The 21,050-nt window shown below is 32.0% G+C and overlaps 1 protein-coding gene and 1 long non-coding RNA gene across 2 annotated transcripts; both read right to left on the bottom strand.

Annotated features, from left to right (window-relative positions):
* Positions 1-2,641: 2,641 nt before the first annotated feature.
* LOC112281611 (stellacyanin) lies at positions 2,642-4,647 on the bottom strand. The gene is made up of 2 exons (XM_024518265.3): positions 4,280-4,647; positions 2,642-3,268 (listed from the first exon to the last, which is right to left on the bottom strand). Exons 1-2 carry the CDS (start codon positions 4,461-4,463, stop codon positions 2,919-2,921), a joined length of 534 nt encoding a protein of 177 aa, XP_024374033.1. The 5' UTR covers positions 4,464-4,647; the 3' UTR covers positions 2,642-2,918.
* Positions 4,648-8,227: 3,580 nt separating this feature from the next.
* Positions 8,228-11,860, bottom strand: LOC141045346 (uncharacterized). Its single transcript, XR_012217410.2, has 3 exons — positions 9,524-11,860; positions 9,005-9,063; positions 8,228-8,693 (listed from the first exon to the last, which is right to left on the bottom strand). It is a non-coding gene; the product is annotated as an uncharacterized LOC141045346 (long non-coding RNA).
* Positions 11,861-21,050: the final 9,190 nt, after the last annotated feature.

Here is a 21,050-nt window from a genome sequence, read left to right as displayed (position 1 = left end):
ACTAGATTGGAGGAAGATTTTATTACATTAAATACTACTACGATGTTATGATCTTTAATTGCTACATTTAAAGGAATAGTTTCATGGATAACATTTTCAAAAGACAATAAACGATCATCTATGACTTCTACATGTACGGATTTAATTTTCTTCACTTAAGATATTTTTGGCAAAATCTTTGTCTATAAAATATGCTGAGGCTCTTGAATCTAACAAGGCAAAGACTTTGTGATTATTAGGTCCTAAATATATTTTTATTATAAAACAAGGTGATGGGTTAGAAGAGAGGATAGGACCTTTACTAGGTGTTGCACATGATTCCAGCCGCACGGTCTCTATTGTAGCTAGAAAAACTTGTTTTCCAACACAATATCTTCTTTGGTAAGAGTGTTCTTTATTTTATAAGTGCATTACTTCTTTGAATAATGTTGAGTAGTATATTTAGCTTCTCTACAATATAAAAACAACCTCTCTTGGTGACATTGAATCTTTTCTTGCTTCGTGAAAGGTCTAATATGTATCATATCAATTTGCATTGATTCCGGCTTTGATGAATACGTTTCACAAAACTTGGAAGCTGCCACCATTACTTGATTTGTTCTTCTTTAATCAAATGTTTCTTCTTGATGCCTTTGAAATAAATGATTGTCGCATGCAATGGCTTGAATAATAAATTATTTCAAAGTTTCTACTTTTGACATTATTAATAACAAATCTTTGACGCAATCCTTCAATCTATATCAAAATTGGTTGATAAGTGCTTTATCATTTCAATCCATGTCATAAGCGAGGTTTTGGAATTTGGCAGCATATATAGTAGTTGACAGATCATAATTCTATACAAATTTTATATTATGTAAATATTATGATGAGCAAGGAAGAGTGTTGAGAATATTAAATATAACTGACATTCTCCACAATATTTACTATAGTCTATAGTTAATATTATAGCTACAATATTTAGAATGTAGCGGAGAGGAATTATTTATCTTCTCCCCTTCTCCTTTTGTATACAATACACAACCAGATCAATAGATTTTGTTTGAAGCTCTTGCTTCTTAGAAACTCTCTTGTGTGTGTATTACTTACTACTACTCTTGTGTCTTTTTAAACATTCTCAACAAAAACAAATGTTTTCAACTATTTACTCCCTTAGATTAGATTAGGGCGGAACCAAGCACAGGCACAAAACACACAGTTGCAAAGCCATAATAGAATTTTAAATAGTTCTACTAGCTTCTTCTCTGCAACAACATGAGCTATGAGGTTGCATTGTAGGACCCCAGTATTCTATCTAATTTTCATTCTAATTCGTACTTCTGTCACGCTTTTGGTTACACATGATTCGTCCCATCGTTCTTTTTTCATACACAGTAGCAGGTAGTTGCAGCAGGAAGGGTAACTGGAAACCGCGGTCAAAGGAGATTGACTTCGAGAACAGATCACCAAAATGCATCTTGTGCCGAAGCTATGGCGTCTGTACCTCAGAACAGATGTTTCACTGCATTGACTCTCGTAGGCAGCCCACCTACCTACCTCTCAGGGGTGTGGTGAATAAAATATGTCTGGAAAAGATGGTGTTGAATTATTGTGGCGCACCATATTTTTTTATTATTTTTGTTTGTTGAAGTCTGGATGTTGACCAGGACTCAGTAGATCTGTGCGCTACAATTGCACAGCCCATCGCCACAAACAGAGCGTGCTTGTAGAAGCCACCAAACCTATCGAAGGTAGCTGGCTGTGAGACTCATTAAAACTATTGTTGAGGGTGGCCGGACAGCGCCAAAGATCATGAGCAACCCCTGGCTGCTAAAGGAACAATTACTGTGGTACCCAGTTGCCAGTCTAATCACTTGATACTTGACGAAATTGTGATAATGGAAATGTGGAAAGATGGACAGTCCTCTTGTCGTAGATAATTTCCTACGTAAGAGCTGAATACATTATACCGATATTTCAACTGTTCCTTGGAAGAATCTCCTTCACCCATTTCACACGTCGTGAGATTCAAGAGAAATTTTCATGGAAGAAGATGTCAGCTGTACAATGTGTTGTATGATAAGTACATAACTGGTCAACTGTCGCAAGCTTTGTGCTAGGTGAACAGAGCGACGCACTTCGGAACAGTAAGTTGAGAAAAAATTACGATGCCATTTGCTTAGTCTTATTATTGCATAAACAATTGTATTTGAAAGAGTTATAAGATTGCGAATGCCAATGTGTATTGACTTCGTTGCAGCTGTATCTACGAGATTTTGGTCGGAAACTATTATTCAACACATTGTTCACATGTAAGATTTCATCTCGACCTGTATTAACTGCATTCAAGAACGTTTTCTTCAAAAGTAATCACAAGTAGTGAATTTCAAGCAGGGATACATTTAAAGGACAATAAATGTGGTAGGACACTAAACGACGACACTGTTTCCCCCTTCAGGCGAAGGGTACGGAAGTTCAATTAGCCCACATTCGTTTGATGCATAATGAGAGTACACACCCATGCACAGGCTCTACATAAGTTTGATCTTAGCGACACAGTGAAATGGTCTGCTTCAGCTCGTACACAATGCATAGAGATAGGCATTTCTTTTCGTACATACAGTCCTCTTCATACGCAACTTCAGAAACCACAAGCACATGATGATGAGAATAACCAGCCTCAAGCAGAGACGATTGCATTTCAACTATTCATATGTTCTGAGGGTAGACAGACATACAGGAGAAGTGTCAACCATCTCCCTCGCCAAAAGACTTGAACCTCAGCCAGGTCACCACAATTCACATCGAAACTCTAACCTGGTCGCGAGGACATTCGTGTCCGCACACCAGTCACACATCCTCTAAGCGAGATTACACCCCTGAAACGGAATAAGACCCTCCAAGGCTGGTTCTATCCGTCCAGAGAAACTAATTGATGCCTACCAGATGATGAGAGAAGCGGATAGGGCAACTGATACAGCAGCAAAGGTCTGACGAACAGTCAAGGAAGTGGCAGAAGAAGGTCCCTGTGGTGCAGGAGTTCCGGGAGCTGCAGGAGTTCCGGGGGTTTCAGGAGTTCCGGTGGCTGCGGACACGTTGACAGCCACCTTCTGACCTGATTCGCAATGCGTGGGAATACCGCAGATAAAATAATTACCTCCCGCTTTGACTACGAGTGCATCGTTCCCGGTGCTGGTCGTGTTGAGAGGGGATGTCTTAACGCAATTGTCGTAGTTCGCTTTTGTTGCAAGGGTCAGCACGTTGTGCGCTGCTGCCGAATACTGGAAGACTGCCCACGATCAAAACCCACTGATTAGAGATCTCATAAATTCACATTTGCAAGAGACAGGATGCAAATGGAAACGCAAGACAGTAACTCAGGTTAATGCAATCAGCGTCAAAGACCTCGCACATGAATACAGAAATGCCATGAGAAGACCTTAACCTGCCAACACTCGGTGATATTTTAAACATTTCTGAAGATGAGAGCTCGTGTCGGAGACACAGTTCACAGAAAATTTGATAGCCATTTCATATACTTAAAAGATTCAGATTACCGGTCCATATATTCCGTTCTAGGCAATCTGGGTAGGATGGCGAAACACTGGTGTGGCTCCATGCAGGTGAATTAGAGGCCACGTTATGTGCACTGTCACAGCTAAGAGACGCAGCTAAAGCGATGAGAACTACTCTGCCGATTCGAACATGGATGAGGATGCGCCGCGCCACCACGAAGATAGTACACACATCTCAAGTGGCTTACTCTTTCCTTCTCATCTGCGACGGCATGTACGAGGCAGCGCGCACACTACTTCCCTACAACCGATACAAGAAGTGCTCTCGGAGTACGTACCTACACCAGAAGTCTAACCAAAACAACTCTCTTTCGCCCAAGGTAAAAATCTAAACGCTCATACTGACACGCACATCAGCAATAGCGCAGTGCCTGCGAACGACATCAACAAGTGCGTCCCTCACTACTTGCACAACCACCAATAAGCTCCGCTACAAACTTTCAGCGCCTTTGATTTAAGACCTATAGTTCAATACTATTTTTCTGTATGAGTAGGCCGAATAACGAGAACTTGATCTCGAGATTTAGCAATCCCATACTGCGTGGAACCCTACAAGAATAAGAGGAAGACACTACTCTTCCAGGAAGGAAAAGGGAGGAAATTTTTATTAATAAAACAGAAAGGCAATAAAAATGGCGATAAAAATTGTAACTGAATTACTAAAAAAAACGTAATCGACCCACATTAGTAGCAAAACTCAGATGCCGAACTGTAGGCAAACTTACCCAATACATCTCCTGGCTTAAGGAAATTGGAAACATTCGCAGCCCAAGTAGTATAAACATCTGCGTTTGCAGCCGCAGGGACGGTCCACCGCGGCACGTCGTAAGTGACAGCCTGAGCAACCACCGCGGCACTAACCACGAGAAGCGCTACAGCCAGCATTGCACTGCATCTTCCCTGAGCCATGGCGACTACCTCTCAGCACCACCGCACTCCACTACAGCTGTATCTGCACAGAGCTAACCCACAACAAATGGACAACCACCGACTGCCACTAAATCAAAACCAAAGGCTTCAACTGGTACTACTTAAGAAACTATCCTCACACAACCGAGACTAGCGACTCGTGAATCGTCAGAGACCTGACAGGGGAAGTAATGCAGTAGAGATGGGGCAGATGAATCGCTTTTATGAGGCCGGCAGGCTCGGTGGCCCGGTCAGTGGTCTTGCACGTCAAAGGACGCACTCAATCACTCAGCGGGGAGAGAGATTAGTATTCCAGAGCTGGTGGATGAAGAGGGAGTAAATACAATTGGCGGCCTTGGCATTTTTATTAACCGCATGAATCTAAAGCTTTTATGGCGAAATGAATGAGTCCCCACCTTCTGACCCTCGACGGAGAACACTTTCCAGTGTGGTTCCGGACCTCCTGTCGTGACCCATTGTTTAGCTTCGTTACGGAGACTGTACTTTCGGGGAATATCCAGCGGGTGCTTGCAGTGCCGCGCCCGGTTTAGTAGCCACTCACTACCACGAACCAATTGCGAAGGATTCCGGTGGGGTCCGCGATCCCAAGCCACGACCACCCCCCTCAGTTGGGTCCATCACCAGGTGAATCCTCGATGCCGGTGACGAGATTGCTCACGCGCGGGGCCCGCCCTCGCGTCTCAGGTTGCTCGCATCGCGCCATCGGAAACGCTGCTCTAGCGTCGCGCCTCTCTGAGTTTTGCAACCTCGGCTACGTCTTCACTGTCCCCCGGAAACAACAAAGCTTTGGTCCAAATGTGGCGTTTGTTATTAAAATAAAACGCTCCGCTCTTGTTTGTAGGATGCTCTTGTTTACTCAACCATCGTTTTATGCTTTTTTCTCTTGTTGACATGGATAGAGTGAAGATGCCGCATTACATTACTGAATAGGAGGATTGTGAATTGCTAGTGTCTTAACATCCTATTTCCCTTTGGGTGCAGTTTAGAATATAAATGTCAGTATCTGCTTCTTGTTATTTGAGTACAATGGGTTTGGGGAAATGTGTGTTATGATTCTATTGAGCATTATTTTAAAGTTGCGGATTCTTTTTTAATTTTAATTACATTTCATTTGGTTTCTAAATTTTAGTGTTTTCTTGACCATAGAAGATCTATTCTATCTTCATAAAGAAATTTAGCACTCTGAGTTTTCCCTTTTTAAATTTTTTTTTCTTCGTTATTTACTTTGAGACTATTTTTGTGTTTCAAAATATTTTTTTTAAATCGTTTTCTTCACATGTGTGTCACTCCACATGTTGATATCAAAAGTTTTTTTAAATTTTATTTAGATGCAAAGAAATTATTTTTCTTTCTCTTTCTACTAATTTTTTTATTTTATCAATCTACTCAATTATTTGTGTCATACAATGTCATATTAAATAATTCATTCTTTTACAATATTTCTTTGTTGCTGTAACAATTTTTTATCAATGATGCAAAATGTTGATAATTATGGATAGTTTTATTATACAAAAATGGATATTTAAAAAATAATATGTTAAAAAGACATTAATATATATATACAATAACTCATAATTTAAATTATATAACTAAAAGTAAAAAATATTTTATTATGTTAATCCAATACTGAAGAAATAATAATAAACACATATCAAAAATAAAATAAAATAATTATTTTTAATCACAAATAGTATTCAATTTTAAAATAAATATATCAAAATATTAGAATATGATATTATAAAATATTAAGAAATAATAATCTTTATATCCATATGTTGATGGAACATTCTTTAACAACTATAAATTAATTAATGTATTCAAATAAAATAGAAAAGAATATTTAATGGAAACACTTATTAAAAAAATATTAACATAGTATCTTCTTTATTTTAAAATTCTTGAAAATTATTTATAGAAGATTTTGTAGAAATGTTGTAGAAATTTAATGAAAATCTTTATATAATTAGATTGATAAAATCAGATTTTCTAAAATATTTTTTTTAAGAAAAAAATTAAGAAAATTGAATATATATATATATATATATATATATGCATTCTAAACGTTTCAAACTTACACTCTGTAAATATGTACAAACACATGATCTTTATTATCAAAACTTTTTGATAGTATTATTTTGGTATTCATTTGTTAGATTTTTCTGTCTTTTAATGAATTTGCCATGCCCAAAGTGCAGCAAAGGCTCAATGCTTCTATCTTCTATTAATATTGCATTTGGTCCTAAAGAAAGAAGGGTTTGAAAGGGTGTAAATTGGTAGTAGTTGGAGTTGAATAGATACCACTAACTTCCTTTCTCAAATTCTTATCTATTTATGTTCACCAAATAATTGTTTCTATGGATTTATCATTTTTTCTTTTTTTCTTTTTTTCCCTACTTAACCAAATTCTATACATAATAAGTAATTTGTATTTTTTTCTAATAATATTTTTATGTCTTTAAGGTTATATTTTTTAACATCATTTCTAATATGTTATATTTACATTTTTGTAGATATTTTTGTGATATATACAATTATAAATACTCCAATTTTAAATGTAATAGTAAGAAACTGTGTAAATTTCATATGTAATATAAATTATTTTAAATAAATACTAATATTATGAAAATGATAAGAGAAAAACAAAATTTTAAAATTAAAATAATTTTGAGCTAAAAAAAATTCGTAAACAGATAAGCATTTAGAATTTTATCAGAATGTGTATCAGATATAATATATTTATAAATATTTGAATATAATTCATAGTATATAGATTAAATAGAAAAATAAGAAGAAAGATATGACGTTCAAAGTTAGAATTTCCAAATCATCAAACTCAAAAAAATCAACTACATAAATAAAAATATATTATATAAGAAAAACATATATATTATATTATCTTTTAGCATATCACAAAAATAATAATTTTTTCTTCATACATTCATCTAATTAATCTTTAAAAAACTACAAAAACGATTTGATGTTTTTTTTCCTACTATATTCAAAATAAAGCTACCATTTAAAAAAATACATCTCAAGTCTCAACAAACCCTCTTCTAAATTCTCCCCCTTTGCACAACTCAAGCATGTATAATTACCACGATCCCAAAGGCAATCCCCGACACAAGTTTCAAACCCTAGAACTCTCCAAGTCAAACTGAGGCGACCGATTCCATATAGAATCAGGACTCCACAAAAAAGTCACGTTGAAAAGTGAGCCAACAAGGGGCAAGAAAAAGCAACAGCCAATGGAAGGCAAATTCGCGGACATAGGGGCACTTCCTTCCTTCCTTCCTTCCTTCCAAACGTGGATGAATGCATACTGGTGAATGTGGGATGATGAATGGATGAATGAAGGTCAAGGAGAAGGAAGGAGCCACGAGGAGCATGCAAGCTCACCTGCAAAAAGGCGCAACCTTGATGACAATACAATTTTGGCACTTTCTGAAAGGTCGGCATACACAACATTATACCGAGGTTCTGATACGTACAATTTACGTCTTAGGGGATATTGAAATCCATACAAAGATTCGATCGCGTATTTGTTAGGGGTATCACTCCACGTCACCCACGTCCTAGTTGCGAAGTTTCAGCTTTTGCTTTACAGTGAGGAGGGTGAGTGAGTGAGCGGTTAATGGCAGTGAGTGGTCAAGGATCCTCCCCAAATGCCTGAAGGCTGCAGTTACGGTGGCGTTGAATTGGCTTACAGAATTGCACTCCGCTCTCAGAGGACCCAAAAATATATCTATTATATATAACAGCTTGGGTACAAGATAAAAGACATAAAGAAGCCTTCTTGTTGGCCAAATATACATGAACAATGGATGAATGACAGTGCAAGAGATTGTGGCGCCCAACAACACAAGTTTCTGCTTAAATAAATAAATAAATATATATATATATATATATATATATATTTGTATGTGTGTGTGTGTGTTGATTGCCTTGAGTTATTCCAAATTTCAACTTCTTCAATATATTCATTTTCTTTCTTGCATGCGCAACGATCATTCTTCATTTTATTCTTCTTCACAATAGACCATTATTACACAAGAATATCACAAGAATTTTATATTTTTATTTTACATGAACTTTTTATTTTCATTGTCAGGTTTTTTTTCGTTATTATTGTTGTTCTTTTTGTCTTTGTCTTTGCTTGCTAGTTTGATTGATTTCTTCACAATTCAGTGTCTTACTGCTGTTTGAGGATGGCTACATTTTTTCCCAAATCAGTGCACACCAGAAAAAATACCAAATTAATAACATCATCATAAGCTAGATATTGTAGTTGTGATAACAATACTAACAAGGTTTGCCATACACACATGTTAAAGTGTGGGACACAGCATGTTTGTAAATTTAGCAGTATATTATTTTCAGATGGTTCTAAATGTATTATTGCTCAAAACAAAAGATCAATGTGCCTCCCAAACACATGCCATTATCACTTATTCAACATAAATGATACAAGTCTAATTTTAACTATGTGTGACACATGTGTGACTCATTTATTTGCTTCTTACATGTTTCTTTTCAATTTGTCTATGTGTACATGCACATACATTTTTTTTTCTATCATTCACTGCATTTTATCCACAAAAAAGAAAGTAGTGTTGTCAGTTCCAAAATTACAGGGACAGGAAACATCAGGTCTTCATGCATGGGAAAAATATATTTTAATCTACAATCATCAATGCCTATAATTAGTTGAACAAATTGACTGCCACATACTTCCCTCACTGGAGCACCTTTTTTTCTTCATGAATTGGAGAAGGCAAAACACATATGGTAAGAATTAGAATTCACAAGACGAGATTTCGATTGATGAAACATCAAAAGTATAAATTGAAAATTAAGAAGCAAATCTGATGCCCATGGGATGGTTTTGATTGAATTGGACAAGGGGGTAATAGGAATGGCATGCATTTACTCAATTATATTCCCATATTAGCCAACTTTGCTGATCTCAGCAATGTGGTCATAAACCTCTCTCTCTCTCTCTCTATATATATATATCAAAATTTAAGCTTCAAAGTAGCTACCTTTCATGTCATCACTCTGATCAGAGTGATTCACCCTCCTCATTTTCCTTTTAACTTGCTGCTTTTCCTGCACTTTGGAATGTCCTATTTCCTCACCAAACATGGATGTGGTCCTTTGCCTCACAAGTGTTGCCTGAGTATGATGTCATTTCAAGTTCTCTCTACATGTGGCAAATGTGGATTTGAATTCTGTCAATGTTGGACCAAGTTTTGATGGACTTTTCTATTTGATTCTAAAAGATTCTTATCAACCATTTTTGAAACTACTTATATCCAAAGAATTGTAAAATTTTCAACATTCTTTCTGTGACTTTTTTGAAAGAGGAGGAAGAAAGTTGTGTTCTTCTCATTCATTTTTTCAATGCTTATTATATGTTTGTTTGTTTGTTTATTGACTGGTGGTGGCCAAGAGAATGATGGCATGCAATAAACTTCATAGGAAGTTGCTGAATGGATTTGTTAACAGTCAATGAATTGAAACTTTTTCTTCTCCATCTTTATTTTAGGTCAAACTTGAAGTTGAACAATTAGCAAGCCAGATGATGGTTTCACACTACATCTGGGATGAAGGGTTTGACAGAGGCAAGCAATGACATCAAACACTGCATGTATAGTCAATGGCCGCTCAGCCTCTTCATATCTCCTTTTCAATGTGCCTAATTGAGAAATATCACAGATTAAAGAATGGGTAAAACATCAGTTCCAAGAGCAGAGAGTCCTTGTTCCACTGAGGTACAGGCCACAATGAAATATTCACTAATCATAGCAAGTGTTTGCTCCAATGCCCACATGCCAAATCAACCAAAGGTAGAAGCCAATTGTGTGCAAAAATCAATGGATGCATATATTAAGAAGTGATAATAAAAGTCAATGGACATGGAAGTCAACAAAAACTGGTGGGTTATGGAAATGTATGAAGAATTAAGGTTTTAGAGGCTTGGAAAGTTGGTGTAAATTTAGTATACGAAGAGGCAAGAGGTGAAGACCAGGATATCCTCTTTGATTTTTGACTTTTTGCTTATGGAAGTAAAGTTTTTAGTTTTGTGTGAAAGTTGAGAGTATGCAATGTAATGGACCAAAATAGCCATAGTAATCAATAAGTGCAAGATGGTTATAGTCTTGTGTGATGTAATTATTTAAGTAATCATTTCTAATAAAATAAAGTTTTTTAAACACGTAGTCATTCTAAAGGTAGAGTAAAAGAATATTTATCAAATGATTAGTTTATTACATTTTATGTTTTATATGTATTAAAAGAATGACTCAAATACTCTGACGGTGTTATTATGATTGAAATACTAAATAACTTCAAGAAGCAAGTTTGAATGACTTGTTGAAATTAAAGTAAATATGAACAGATTAAAAATAGATGCTTTTTTCTTGAGAATTACTTAATTTCTTTTTAAAATTAAAGAAATAATTTCAAACCTGCAAACGTTATAATAATAAATTTTTTTGATAAAATTCTTGCTAAGTCTCATGAGCTAATTGAAAAGAAATAAAGTCACAAGAATTAACAAAATTGCTGCAAAAATCCATGCTTAAAATATTTTATTATTTTAATGTTTCTAAAAAGTTTCTTTAAGAAAATATATAAATTTCTAATTGAATATATAATTTTTAAGGTTGTTAAGACGTGTATGTTTGCATATACATAGTTTTTAGACATAAATATATTTTTGAAATGAAAATTATGTATGAGATATTTTTTTTGTATTGAAGATTTTTATTGTTATATTTACAATTAAATTCAAAATTTATTTTAAAAACTCATAATTTTACAATTTCATTATTTGGATTCAAATAGAATAATATAAATGTCATTGAAAAGATAATAAGGATATGCAATAAATAGATTGATAAAGCATGAATTTATTTTGACAACTTTCTGTTGCAACTCTATGAATTTAGTATATATATACACACACACTCTCACACACACACACAAATGAACAGTCCACAATTATTTAAAAATATTATCAATATAAATAACATTTCATTATAAATAGAAAAAATAATTCATAAGAATGAAAATGTAAGAAATTTTATAATTTTTAAACAAGTATTTTTTTTCAAAGTATATTATAACAACCAACCTGTAATTGATATTAATAAAAAAAAAATCTTATGTAATTTTATAGTTGATTTTATGTTAATTATTTATGAATCTACTTAAAATATGTTCTATATATATATCATCATTTCCAAAAATAAAATTGAATATAAAAAAAATATATATATAAATAGCCAACACATATTTAAAAACAAAATCTATAAACTTCATAATTTTAAAAAATAAAATAACACCATATTTTTTTTATAAAATAAAATACATAATCTAAGTACATATTTTTTCTTATTATTTATTTTTTTATTTTCTAGTTATTGATAAATATATATATTTTTTTAAATATCATAATTGGAACTATGTGAATAATTATATTATTTAATCTCTTAACTTAATATTTATTTTATCTCAAAAAAATAGATGTTATTTTTAAAGTTATTTTAAAAATTATAATATAAAATTTATTAAAATAAAAAATAATTAAAATATAAATAAGATTGTAAAGTATGTATGTATATATGTATATATGTATAAATATACATATGTATATATGTATATATATGTATATATGTATAAATATGTACATATGTATAAATATATATGTATATATGTATAAATATGTACATATGTATAAATATATATGTATATATGTATAAATATATATATGTATATATGTATAAATATATATATGTATATATGTATAAATATATATATATATGTATAAATATATGTATATATGTATAAATATATGTATATATATAAATATATGTATATATATAAATATATGTATATATGTATAAATATATGTATATATATATAAATATATGTATATATGTATAAATATATGTATATATATATAAATATATGTATATATGTATAAATATATGTATATATATATAAATATATGTATATATGTATAAATATATGTATAAATATATAAATATATGTATAAATATATAAATATATGTATATATGTATAAATATATGTATATATAAAAATATATATGTCAGTATTTTTATTATTTAAACTAAAGTACTTAATATTAATTATCAAATTTTATATATTAGTTTGAGATATAATTAAAAATATATGATGCTTAAAAACATATTTTCTCCTTAAAAGATATGATATTATTTTTTTATTAAAATAATTCATGAAAAATATAATTAATTTAATTTAATTTAATTACTTTATTTTTACTTCATATTAAAATAAACTTTAAAATACATACATATAACAACATAATAATGTATGTAATGATTTTGTAACCTTATTAGGTATTTCAAATTTTTATAGAAATTCATCATCCTACAAATTCCTATCTTATATTTCACAAGATTTGGGCCTTTATTCTAGGACATTATAATGTTGTTAATATATTTAGTTTTAATCTTGTGATTAATATCTTAGATCTTAATCAACAAATTGTTTAGAAAAAAAATTCAACAATCATAAATAAATAAGTGTGGTATTTCTTAAAAAAATATAAAAAATAGAAATAAGTAAATATGTATATTTTAGAAGAAATTAAAATGGCTATTGCCAAAAGATAAGAAATCTAAAGACATTGAAACTAGACTAAAAATAAGAAAGAAATTGACAAGAATAAGAAAGACTTCACTCTTACTTCTACATATACTATCCAAACATAAGTTATGTAATGATGTTGTATAAGACCTCTAACACTTGTCCAACTTACAAGACATATATCTAATTTGCAAGATAAGTTTTCTATATGTGCTCTATATGTCAAATTTGTACTATAAGTAGCCAATATGTATAATATATAGCCAACTTATTGGCCAAATTTTCAATCTATCAATCATATATAGATACTTATTAAAAAAATAAAATTTGCAACTATATTCTAAGAAGCCTCGTCATAAGATATTATCAAGTTTATTTACTATTACTTACTTCTACCTATTCATATTACATCAATAATTTTTGAAATAAATATATAAAATTGTAATATTATCTTCCTTTATAAGGATGAATTCCATGTAAAAAAGTGCTCATATATTGAAGAAGTTTAAGATGCAACAAATTGTATTTGCGACATAATCTAATCTTTGTTTTTTTTTTAAAGTAGTTGGTAGGTCCTCTCAGCCATTGATACTCTTTGATATTAGGATATTTGATCATTTTTGAAGCCTAAATAACTTTAAATAAAACCTTTGGAATACCATCAAAAAATATTTTCACTTCTATTAATATCATCAAACATTATAATCTCTTCCAAGATCGTAATACCAAATATATTGTATCTTGCCATCAATTTAAAGAAAAATATGTCATTCTTATAGGTTTTTATTTCAATTATGTTGTTTTGAAGGCTATAACAATTGTAATTTTTTATTCAATAATTCAACAAATAATATCTTTTGAGTTAAATCTAAAAGTTGTAGTTTTTATTTTATTTTATTTTTTATTTTTATCTTTTTAGTGCCACAAATACAAAAAAACCATAATTAAAAATGAAGTATGGAATTCAAGCTTTATTAAACTTTGTTTTATTTATGGGAAAGCATTGTTTAATTCTTTATCTTGGTTTCAATGGATGTTGTCAATGAAAAGCTTTGACCTTCTATATTGTATTTGCTAGATTCTTACATGGCTTACATGTGCATTCATTAATATCATATTTGAGCCAATAAAAAAGATATTCTAATTACTTTGACTTCTTTTGAGTCTAAGACTTCTTTAACATTAAATTCTTAATTATTATTTACTTCTATATGAAAAGATGGCATGTATTCTTTTTTGAATATCCATTGTCTTATATGGCTTAAGAAAAAAAATATAAAATGTAATATACATTCTTATAAATTTTACTAGATATAATCAGTAAGTAAATAGATTAATTTGTTCAAAAATATGAAATGGTCAAAGTTCACAATAATCCAACTTATTATAAAGGCAATTGGTTTTGATATTATGATGAAGTAACCATATCTTATTGCTAAAGTGGAATTAATGTTATTCTTTGCAATAGGTTTTCAAGGACATGATATTACGGATATATATAAGTATTCTAATAAATATCTATATAATTAAGTAGAAGCAGGTAAAAATAGATAAAAATATGTTAATATCATAATACCATCTAGAGAAGCTTTCTAGAAGCTTTATAGATGTTGCTTTCACTTAACATGTATTTGTAGTTGATTGATAGGTTAGAAACTTGGTCAAGAAGTTAACCACGTGTTGATAGCTTGAGGAATAAGCTAGTAATGTGGCATACATATAGAAAACTTACCTAATAAATTAAGATATGTATCTTACAAAGTCAACACATTTTGGAGGTCCTGTAGGATATTGCCACATAGCTCCTAGTTAAGACTATATATGGAAGCAAGAGTGAAGCCTTCTTCATTCTAGTTTTTTACAACTTTTCAGTCTTCTTATTTTGGGCAATAGCCATTCTAGTTCAATAATATATTATCATTGAGTGAATTTTTAGTTCATTTCAGTGATATAAGAGTATATTGAGGACTTCTTTTTTTAAGATTCATATATCAAGGAGATGAATCTTGAAGAAAGAAAATCTTCAATACATTCTTATATCACTAAAAAGAACTAGAAAGTCACTCAAAGATGATATAATATTGAACAAAAATGGCTAATGTTAAAAACAAGAAGACTAAAAAGCCTTAAAATAAGACTAAGGATTAGAAAGGTATTGACAAGAATGAAAAAGGCTTTATTCTTGCCTCCATATATACTCTTAATTAGGAGCTATTTGGCGATATCATATAGGACCTTTAAAACATGTTGACTTTGTAAGACACGTTTTTTTAACTTGCAACGCAAGTTTTTTATATGTACGCCACATAATTAGCTTATTTTGTAAGCTATCAGCATGTGATAAAGTTTCTAACCTATCAATCAATTACAATTACATATAAAGTCAAAACAATATCTATGAAGCTTTTAGGAAGCTTTTCTAGAAGATATTATGAAATTAAACTAATTTTATCTACTTTTATCTATTTCTATCTAATCATATAGGTATTAATTAGAGTACCTATGTATATATGTGGCATTACTCTTCTTTCTAGGAATAAATTTCACAAGGAGCGATCTTCATATATTGGGAAAATCCAAGATGCAGCAAATTATATTTGCGACATACTTTGATCTTTGTTCTCTTCAAAGATGGATGATAGGTCTTCTCAGCCATCAATAGTATCTTATACCAAAGAAAGAAGACCATCCTATTTTTTAGTCATTATTGAGGCCTTCATAACTTCTTTCAAATAAAACATTTGGAATACTATCAAAAGTTGTTTCTATCTCTAATAAAACCACCAAACATCTAGAGTCTCTTCAAAATTCATGATATCAAACATGTTATATCCTGCCATCTATTTAAAGAAAGATATGTTGTTCTTGAAGATCTTCATTTTGATTTTATTATCTTGAAGGTTGTGGCAACTGTAATATCTTGTTTGGTAAGTATGCAAATAAAAGCTCTTGATTTGAATCTAATAATTGCTGCCTTGAATCTATCACTTCTTCCACCTTAAACTCTTGTTTATTATCCACTTCTATAGGAAAAGGTAGCATTTATCTTCTTTCCAAGATATTTACTATTTTATATAGCTCAAGAAGGGATATGAGAAATATGGGGTGGATCTTCATAGATTCTAATAGATATAATTGATAAGCAACAAGATTGACTTGTTTATTAATAAGAAAAGGTCCAAGCCTACAATAGTCCAATTTGTTACAATAATAAATAGTCTTGATATTGCAACAAAATAATCATACTTTATTACTTACATTGAATTGTGGTTGTTTTTTGTAATAGGCATATGCATTAATCTTTATCATTCTTAAGCTTTGTTTAATTGGACATTTATTTTTACATATACTTCTAACAATAAATTTGCTAAATCTTTTGCCATAAGATTATCAACTTTTGAAAAATCAAAAGTATCAAGTTGTAGATGATAGTTGGCAAAGAAAGATATTTATTAAGTAGAATAATATACCAAATTATTGTATGCAAACTCTATTAATGATAAAAGAGTTATCCAATAATCCTAATAATAGTTGATGGTATACCTCAAATACTACTCTAAAACTAAATTCACTCATTTTGTTTGTCCATCAATTTGAGGATGAAAAGCCAAAGAGAGTTTTATATCCACCTTTAAAATATTCAAAAGGATTCTCTAAAATCTTAATATAAATTGAATCCATCTATCTAATATAATATCTTTGGATAATCTATGATAGTGGTAGATATTGTTAAGAAAAAGCTTAGTCAATTCTTCACCTATGATAGATTTTGTACATGGTATAAAATGTGCCATCTTAATAAAATAATCTACTACCATAAATATAGAATCATATGAACTTGAGATTAGAAGATCTATGATAAAATCCATAGAAACAAAAGACCATGATTGTTCTAGAATAGATAGTAGCTAAAAAGTCCATAAAATCAATGGCAAGGAGTTTTGAATCTTTAGCAAATATCACATAATTATACAAAGTCTTTCACTACCTTCTATATTTGAAGCCACCAAAATTTTCTTGATATTAGCTCCAAAGTCTTATTATATCCAAAATGTTTGACTGTTGGAAAGTCAAGACAAGTTTGAAGAATATACAATCATGTTCCATCTTCTGGAATGTATAATCATTCTTCAAAATAATGTAGATTACTCTTGAATTTGAACTTGGAAGTATCATAATACTTAGAAAAAAAATCTTATTATCATAGATAAGAGGATCAAAGGACATACTTGATTGAATTTGCTTGGCAGACATTGAATCAACAATCAATGTTGATTTTGTTGCTCGAAGGTGAAAATATTTTGACTTCAAGAGAATCATTCTTTGTTGATCAAAAGATGCATTTTTTTCTTTTGGTGCAAGATAAGAACATTTAAAAAATGTGTTCAACAAACTTTGTTGTTTTTTGAGTCAATAAATTATCTTCAAATCAAATCTTGATAAAGACATACTCTAATGAGTTTGGCAACGATTCAAGAAATGTGTTGACATGAAATACTTGAGGTTCTTATGATCTATATATACAGTGATTAGACTTGAGGCACCTTCTTAATAATGAAGCCATTCATCAAATGAATCTACAATTACAAGTAGCTCTTTATTGTGGATCTCATAATTATTGAATTTTTTTTGTAATAGAAAGCTACTAGATGGAGTTTGTCATTTGCTTCCATTTGCAATAATATTACACTTAAAACAAAATATGATACATCTATTTCCATGAAAAATACCTATAAGAAGTCAACACAATATATGATTGATGTAGAAGTAAATTCTTTTTTGAAAGTATCTAACGATGCTTCGACTTCTTTATTCTACTTAAATTTGTCTTTACAAGTCAAACATGTATGTGAAGCTACAATTTGAAAAAAATTATTAATGAAGATATGATAATAATTGGCAAAGTCCAAAAAACATTGCATGTTCTTTACTATTTGTCACGGACATACATATAATTACCTATATGAATAGATAAAAGTATGTAAAAGTAGGTTAATTATGTAATATCTTCTAGAGAAGCTTCTTAGAAGCTTCATAGACGCTGCTTTGACTTTATAGGAGTCTATAGTTGACTTTTAGGTTAGAAACTTGGTCAACAAGTTAGCCATGTGCCACGCATGTTGGAAGCTTAAAGAACAAGCTAACTACGTGGTCCATCCATAGAAAACTTGCCTTGCAAGCAAAGGCATGTGGCCTAGAAAGTCAACATATATTGGAGGTCTTATAGAACATCGCCACGTGGCTTCTAGTTAGATAGTATATATAGAGGCAAGAGTGAAGCCCTCTTCACTCTTGTCAACTCCTTTCTTGCTTCTAGTCTAGTTTCAAGGGTCTCTAGTTTTCTTGTATTTTGGCAATAGCCATTCCAGTTTCTTTCTTAATATACATATTTCTATTTTGTCCTATTTCTTTTTGAGAAGAGTCTCACTTACTCTTTAGCTTTCATCGAGTTCTTGTCCTTGACAGATTGACAAGAGTACACTTACAATATCAGAGCTTTGTCTTTTCTTGATTAAGAGTGGATTACCCCTTTTTCTTGATAAGACATAAGCGCATTAGAAGTTACGGATTACCCTCTTTTAAACTGATATTGTTCTTAGTATTTTCTTTGTTATCAATTCCTCTCTTCTATTTTGAGCGTTATTAGACATCTTCTCTTTTCTAAGTGCTACTATGGCAGAGCTTGTTGAAATGAAGAGTGCAATGGCACAGATGCAAGAACAATTGAGGGAGTTAATGCTTGCGATGCATCAACTCAATTTACCACCACAAGGAGCAACAAGAATGGTAGGAAGTGAAGATATAGAGATGATTGGGGCTGCTTCAACATCTGCACCAAACCATGTCCCTTCTCCCAGAATAGAACACCCTTCGAGTGTTAGAGAACCGAGAGTTGCCTTGCCCGAGAAGTTTGATGGTACCAGATCCAAGTTTCGAGGATTCATCAATCAGGTCCAACTAGTGATTGAACTTCAACCCCAGAGCTATCCAACTCCAGGGTCACAAGTTAGATTCATTGGTACACTTCTTTCAGGTTCAGCATTGTCATGGTTTTCATCTTTTCTTGAACGACGAGATCCAATATTGGATAATCTGGAGGCTTTTTTGGCGGAGTTTCGATCCATGTTTGGAGAACATGATGCAATTCGTGTTGCAACCAACAAGATCCGTATTTTGCGACAAGGCAATCGATCAGTAACATTATATGCTTCGCAATTTCGACAACTTGCAACTGATATCAAGTGGGATGATGCCGCACTTGTGAGTCAATTTCTCTACGGATTACAATATGAGGTAAAGAAATTGATGCTTAATTTACCTGATCCTCAAACATTGAGTCAAGCAATTGACTTTGCTGTGAAGTGCGACAATCGACTTTTTGAATTTCGATCCGAGAGTCGCACAAGTGGGCCTCAACGTTACTACAATTCAATGGCAACACCGACGTCTCCTCAACACATACCTTCAGAAATAGAGGATATGCAAATTGATGCGGTACGTTTCAAACCTCTTACTGAGCAAGAAAAGTCTCGTCGTCGACAAGAAGGATTGTGCTTATATTGTGGAGAACCTAAGCACACTGCTCAACATTGTCCAAAGAAGCGACGCAACTACAAAATGAGGAGTACGGCTGTCAAAGAAGACAGTATGTCGGAAAACGAGTACGTCCAGCTACAATAGGGACCGTGCGGCTGGAATCTTGTACAACTTCTAATGAAGGTCCTATCCTCTCCTCAGAACCATCTCCTTGTTTTATAATAGATGTGCGTTTAGGACCTAATAATTACAAAGCCTCTGCCTTGGTAGATTCAGGAGCCTCATCTTGTTTTTTAGATGAAGAATTTGCTAGATGTCATAGAATATCATTAATACAAAAAACTAAACCTGTACACGTAGAAGTCATAGATGGTCGTCCGTTGTCTTCTGGAGATGTAACTCACGAAACACTTCCTGTAGATGTAGTAATAAATGGTCATAGTAGTTGCGTAATTTTTAATATAATTAGATCTCCCTCTAATCCAGTAATTTTAGGCTTATCATGGTTAGAAAAGTAAAATCCTCGAATAGATTGGATTTCTCGTAAACTTGATTTTCCTCAGAGCATTAGTAACAGTTCTATTAATCAAGTAAAAAACCATGAGTCTAGTATAGTAAAACCCGCACTTATAGGTGCAAAAGCATTTATACACGCAGCAAAAGAAGGATCAACTTTTGCTATTTATGCTGCACCTATTTCTGAAAGCGTAAAGACTTCAAGTGGCATTCCAAGTCAATATCAGGATTATCAAGACGTTTTTGAGAAAAAGAATGCAGATATTCTTCCTGAGCATCGCCCATACGATTGTTCAATCGATCTCAAGGAAGGAACTCTGCCACCATTTGGACCAATTTACAGTTTATCGCAAGATGAGTTGGCTGAACTCAAGACATATATTGACGAGAATTTAGCAAAGAATTTCATACGCCATTCAAAATCTCCAGCAGGAGCTCCAATTTTATTCGTAAAGAAAAAAGATGGATCTTTACGAATGTGTGTTGACTATCGAGGACTCAACAAGATCACAATCAAGAACAGGTATCCATTACCTTTGATATCAGGACTCCTTGACCAGTTGAATCAAGCTAAGATCTATACAAAAATAGATCTAAGAGGAGCATATAATCTAGTACGGATCAAAGAAGGAGATGAATGGAAGACTGCGTTTCGAACCAGGTACGGGCATTTTGAATATAATGTCATGCCTTTTGGACTCACGAATGCACCAGCTGCTTTTCAACATCTCATGAATGATGTATTTCATGAATTCTTAGACAATTTTGTCGTCTGCTACCTAGACGATATCTTGATTTATTCTAAGAATGTTGAAGAACATGAAATACATGTTCGTCAAGTATTACAAAAAACTCAGAGATGCAGGATTGTACGCCAA

Source organism: Physcomitrium patens, chromosome 4 (genome assembly GCF_059467195.1).
Source record: "Physcomitrium patens ecotype Gransden chromosome 4, ASM5946719v1, whole genome shotgun sequence".
In the NCBI taxonomy this organism is placed as follows: Eukaryota; Viridiplantae; Streptophyta; class Bryopsida; order Funariales; family Funariaceae; genus Physcomitrium; species Physcomitrium patens.
This window is presented reverse-complemented; position numbering and strand designations above follow the sequence as displayed.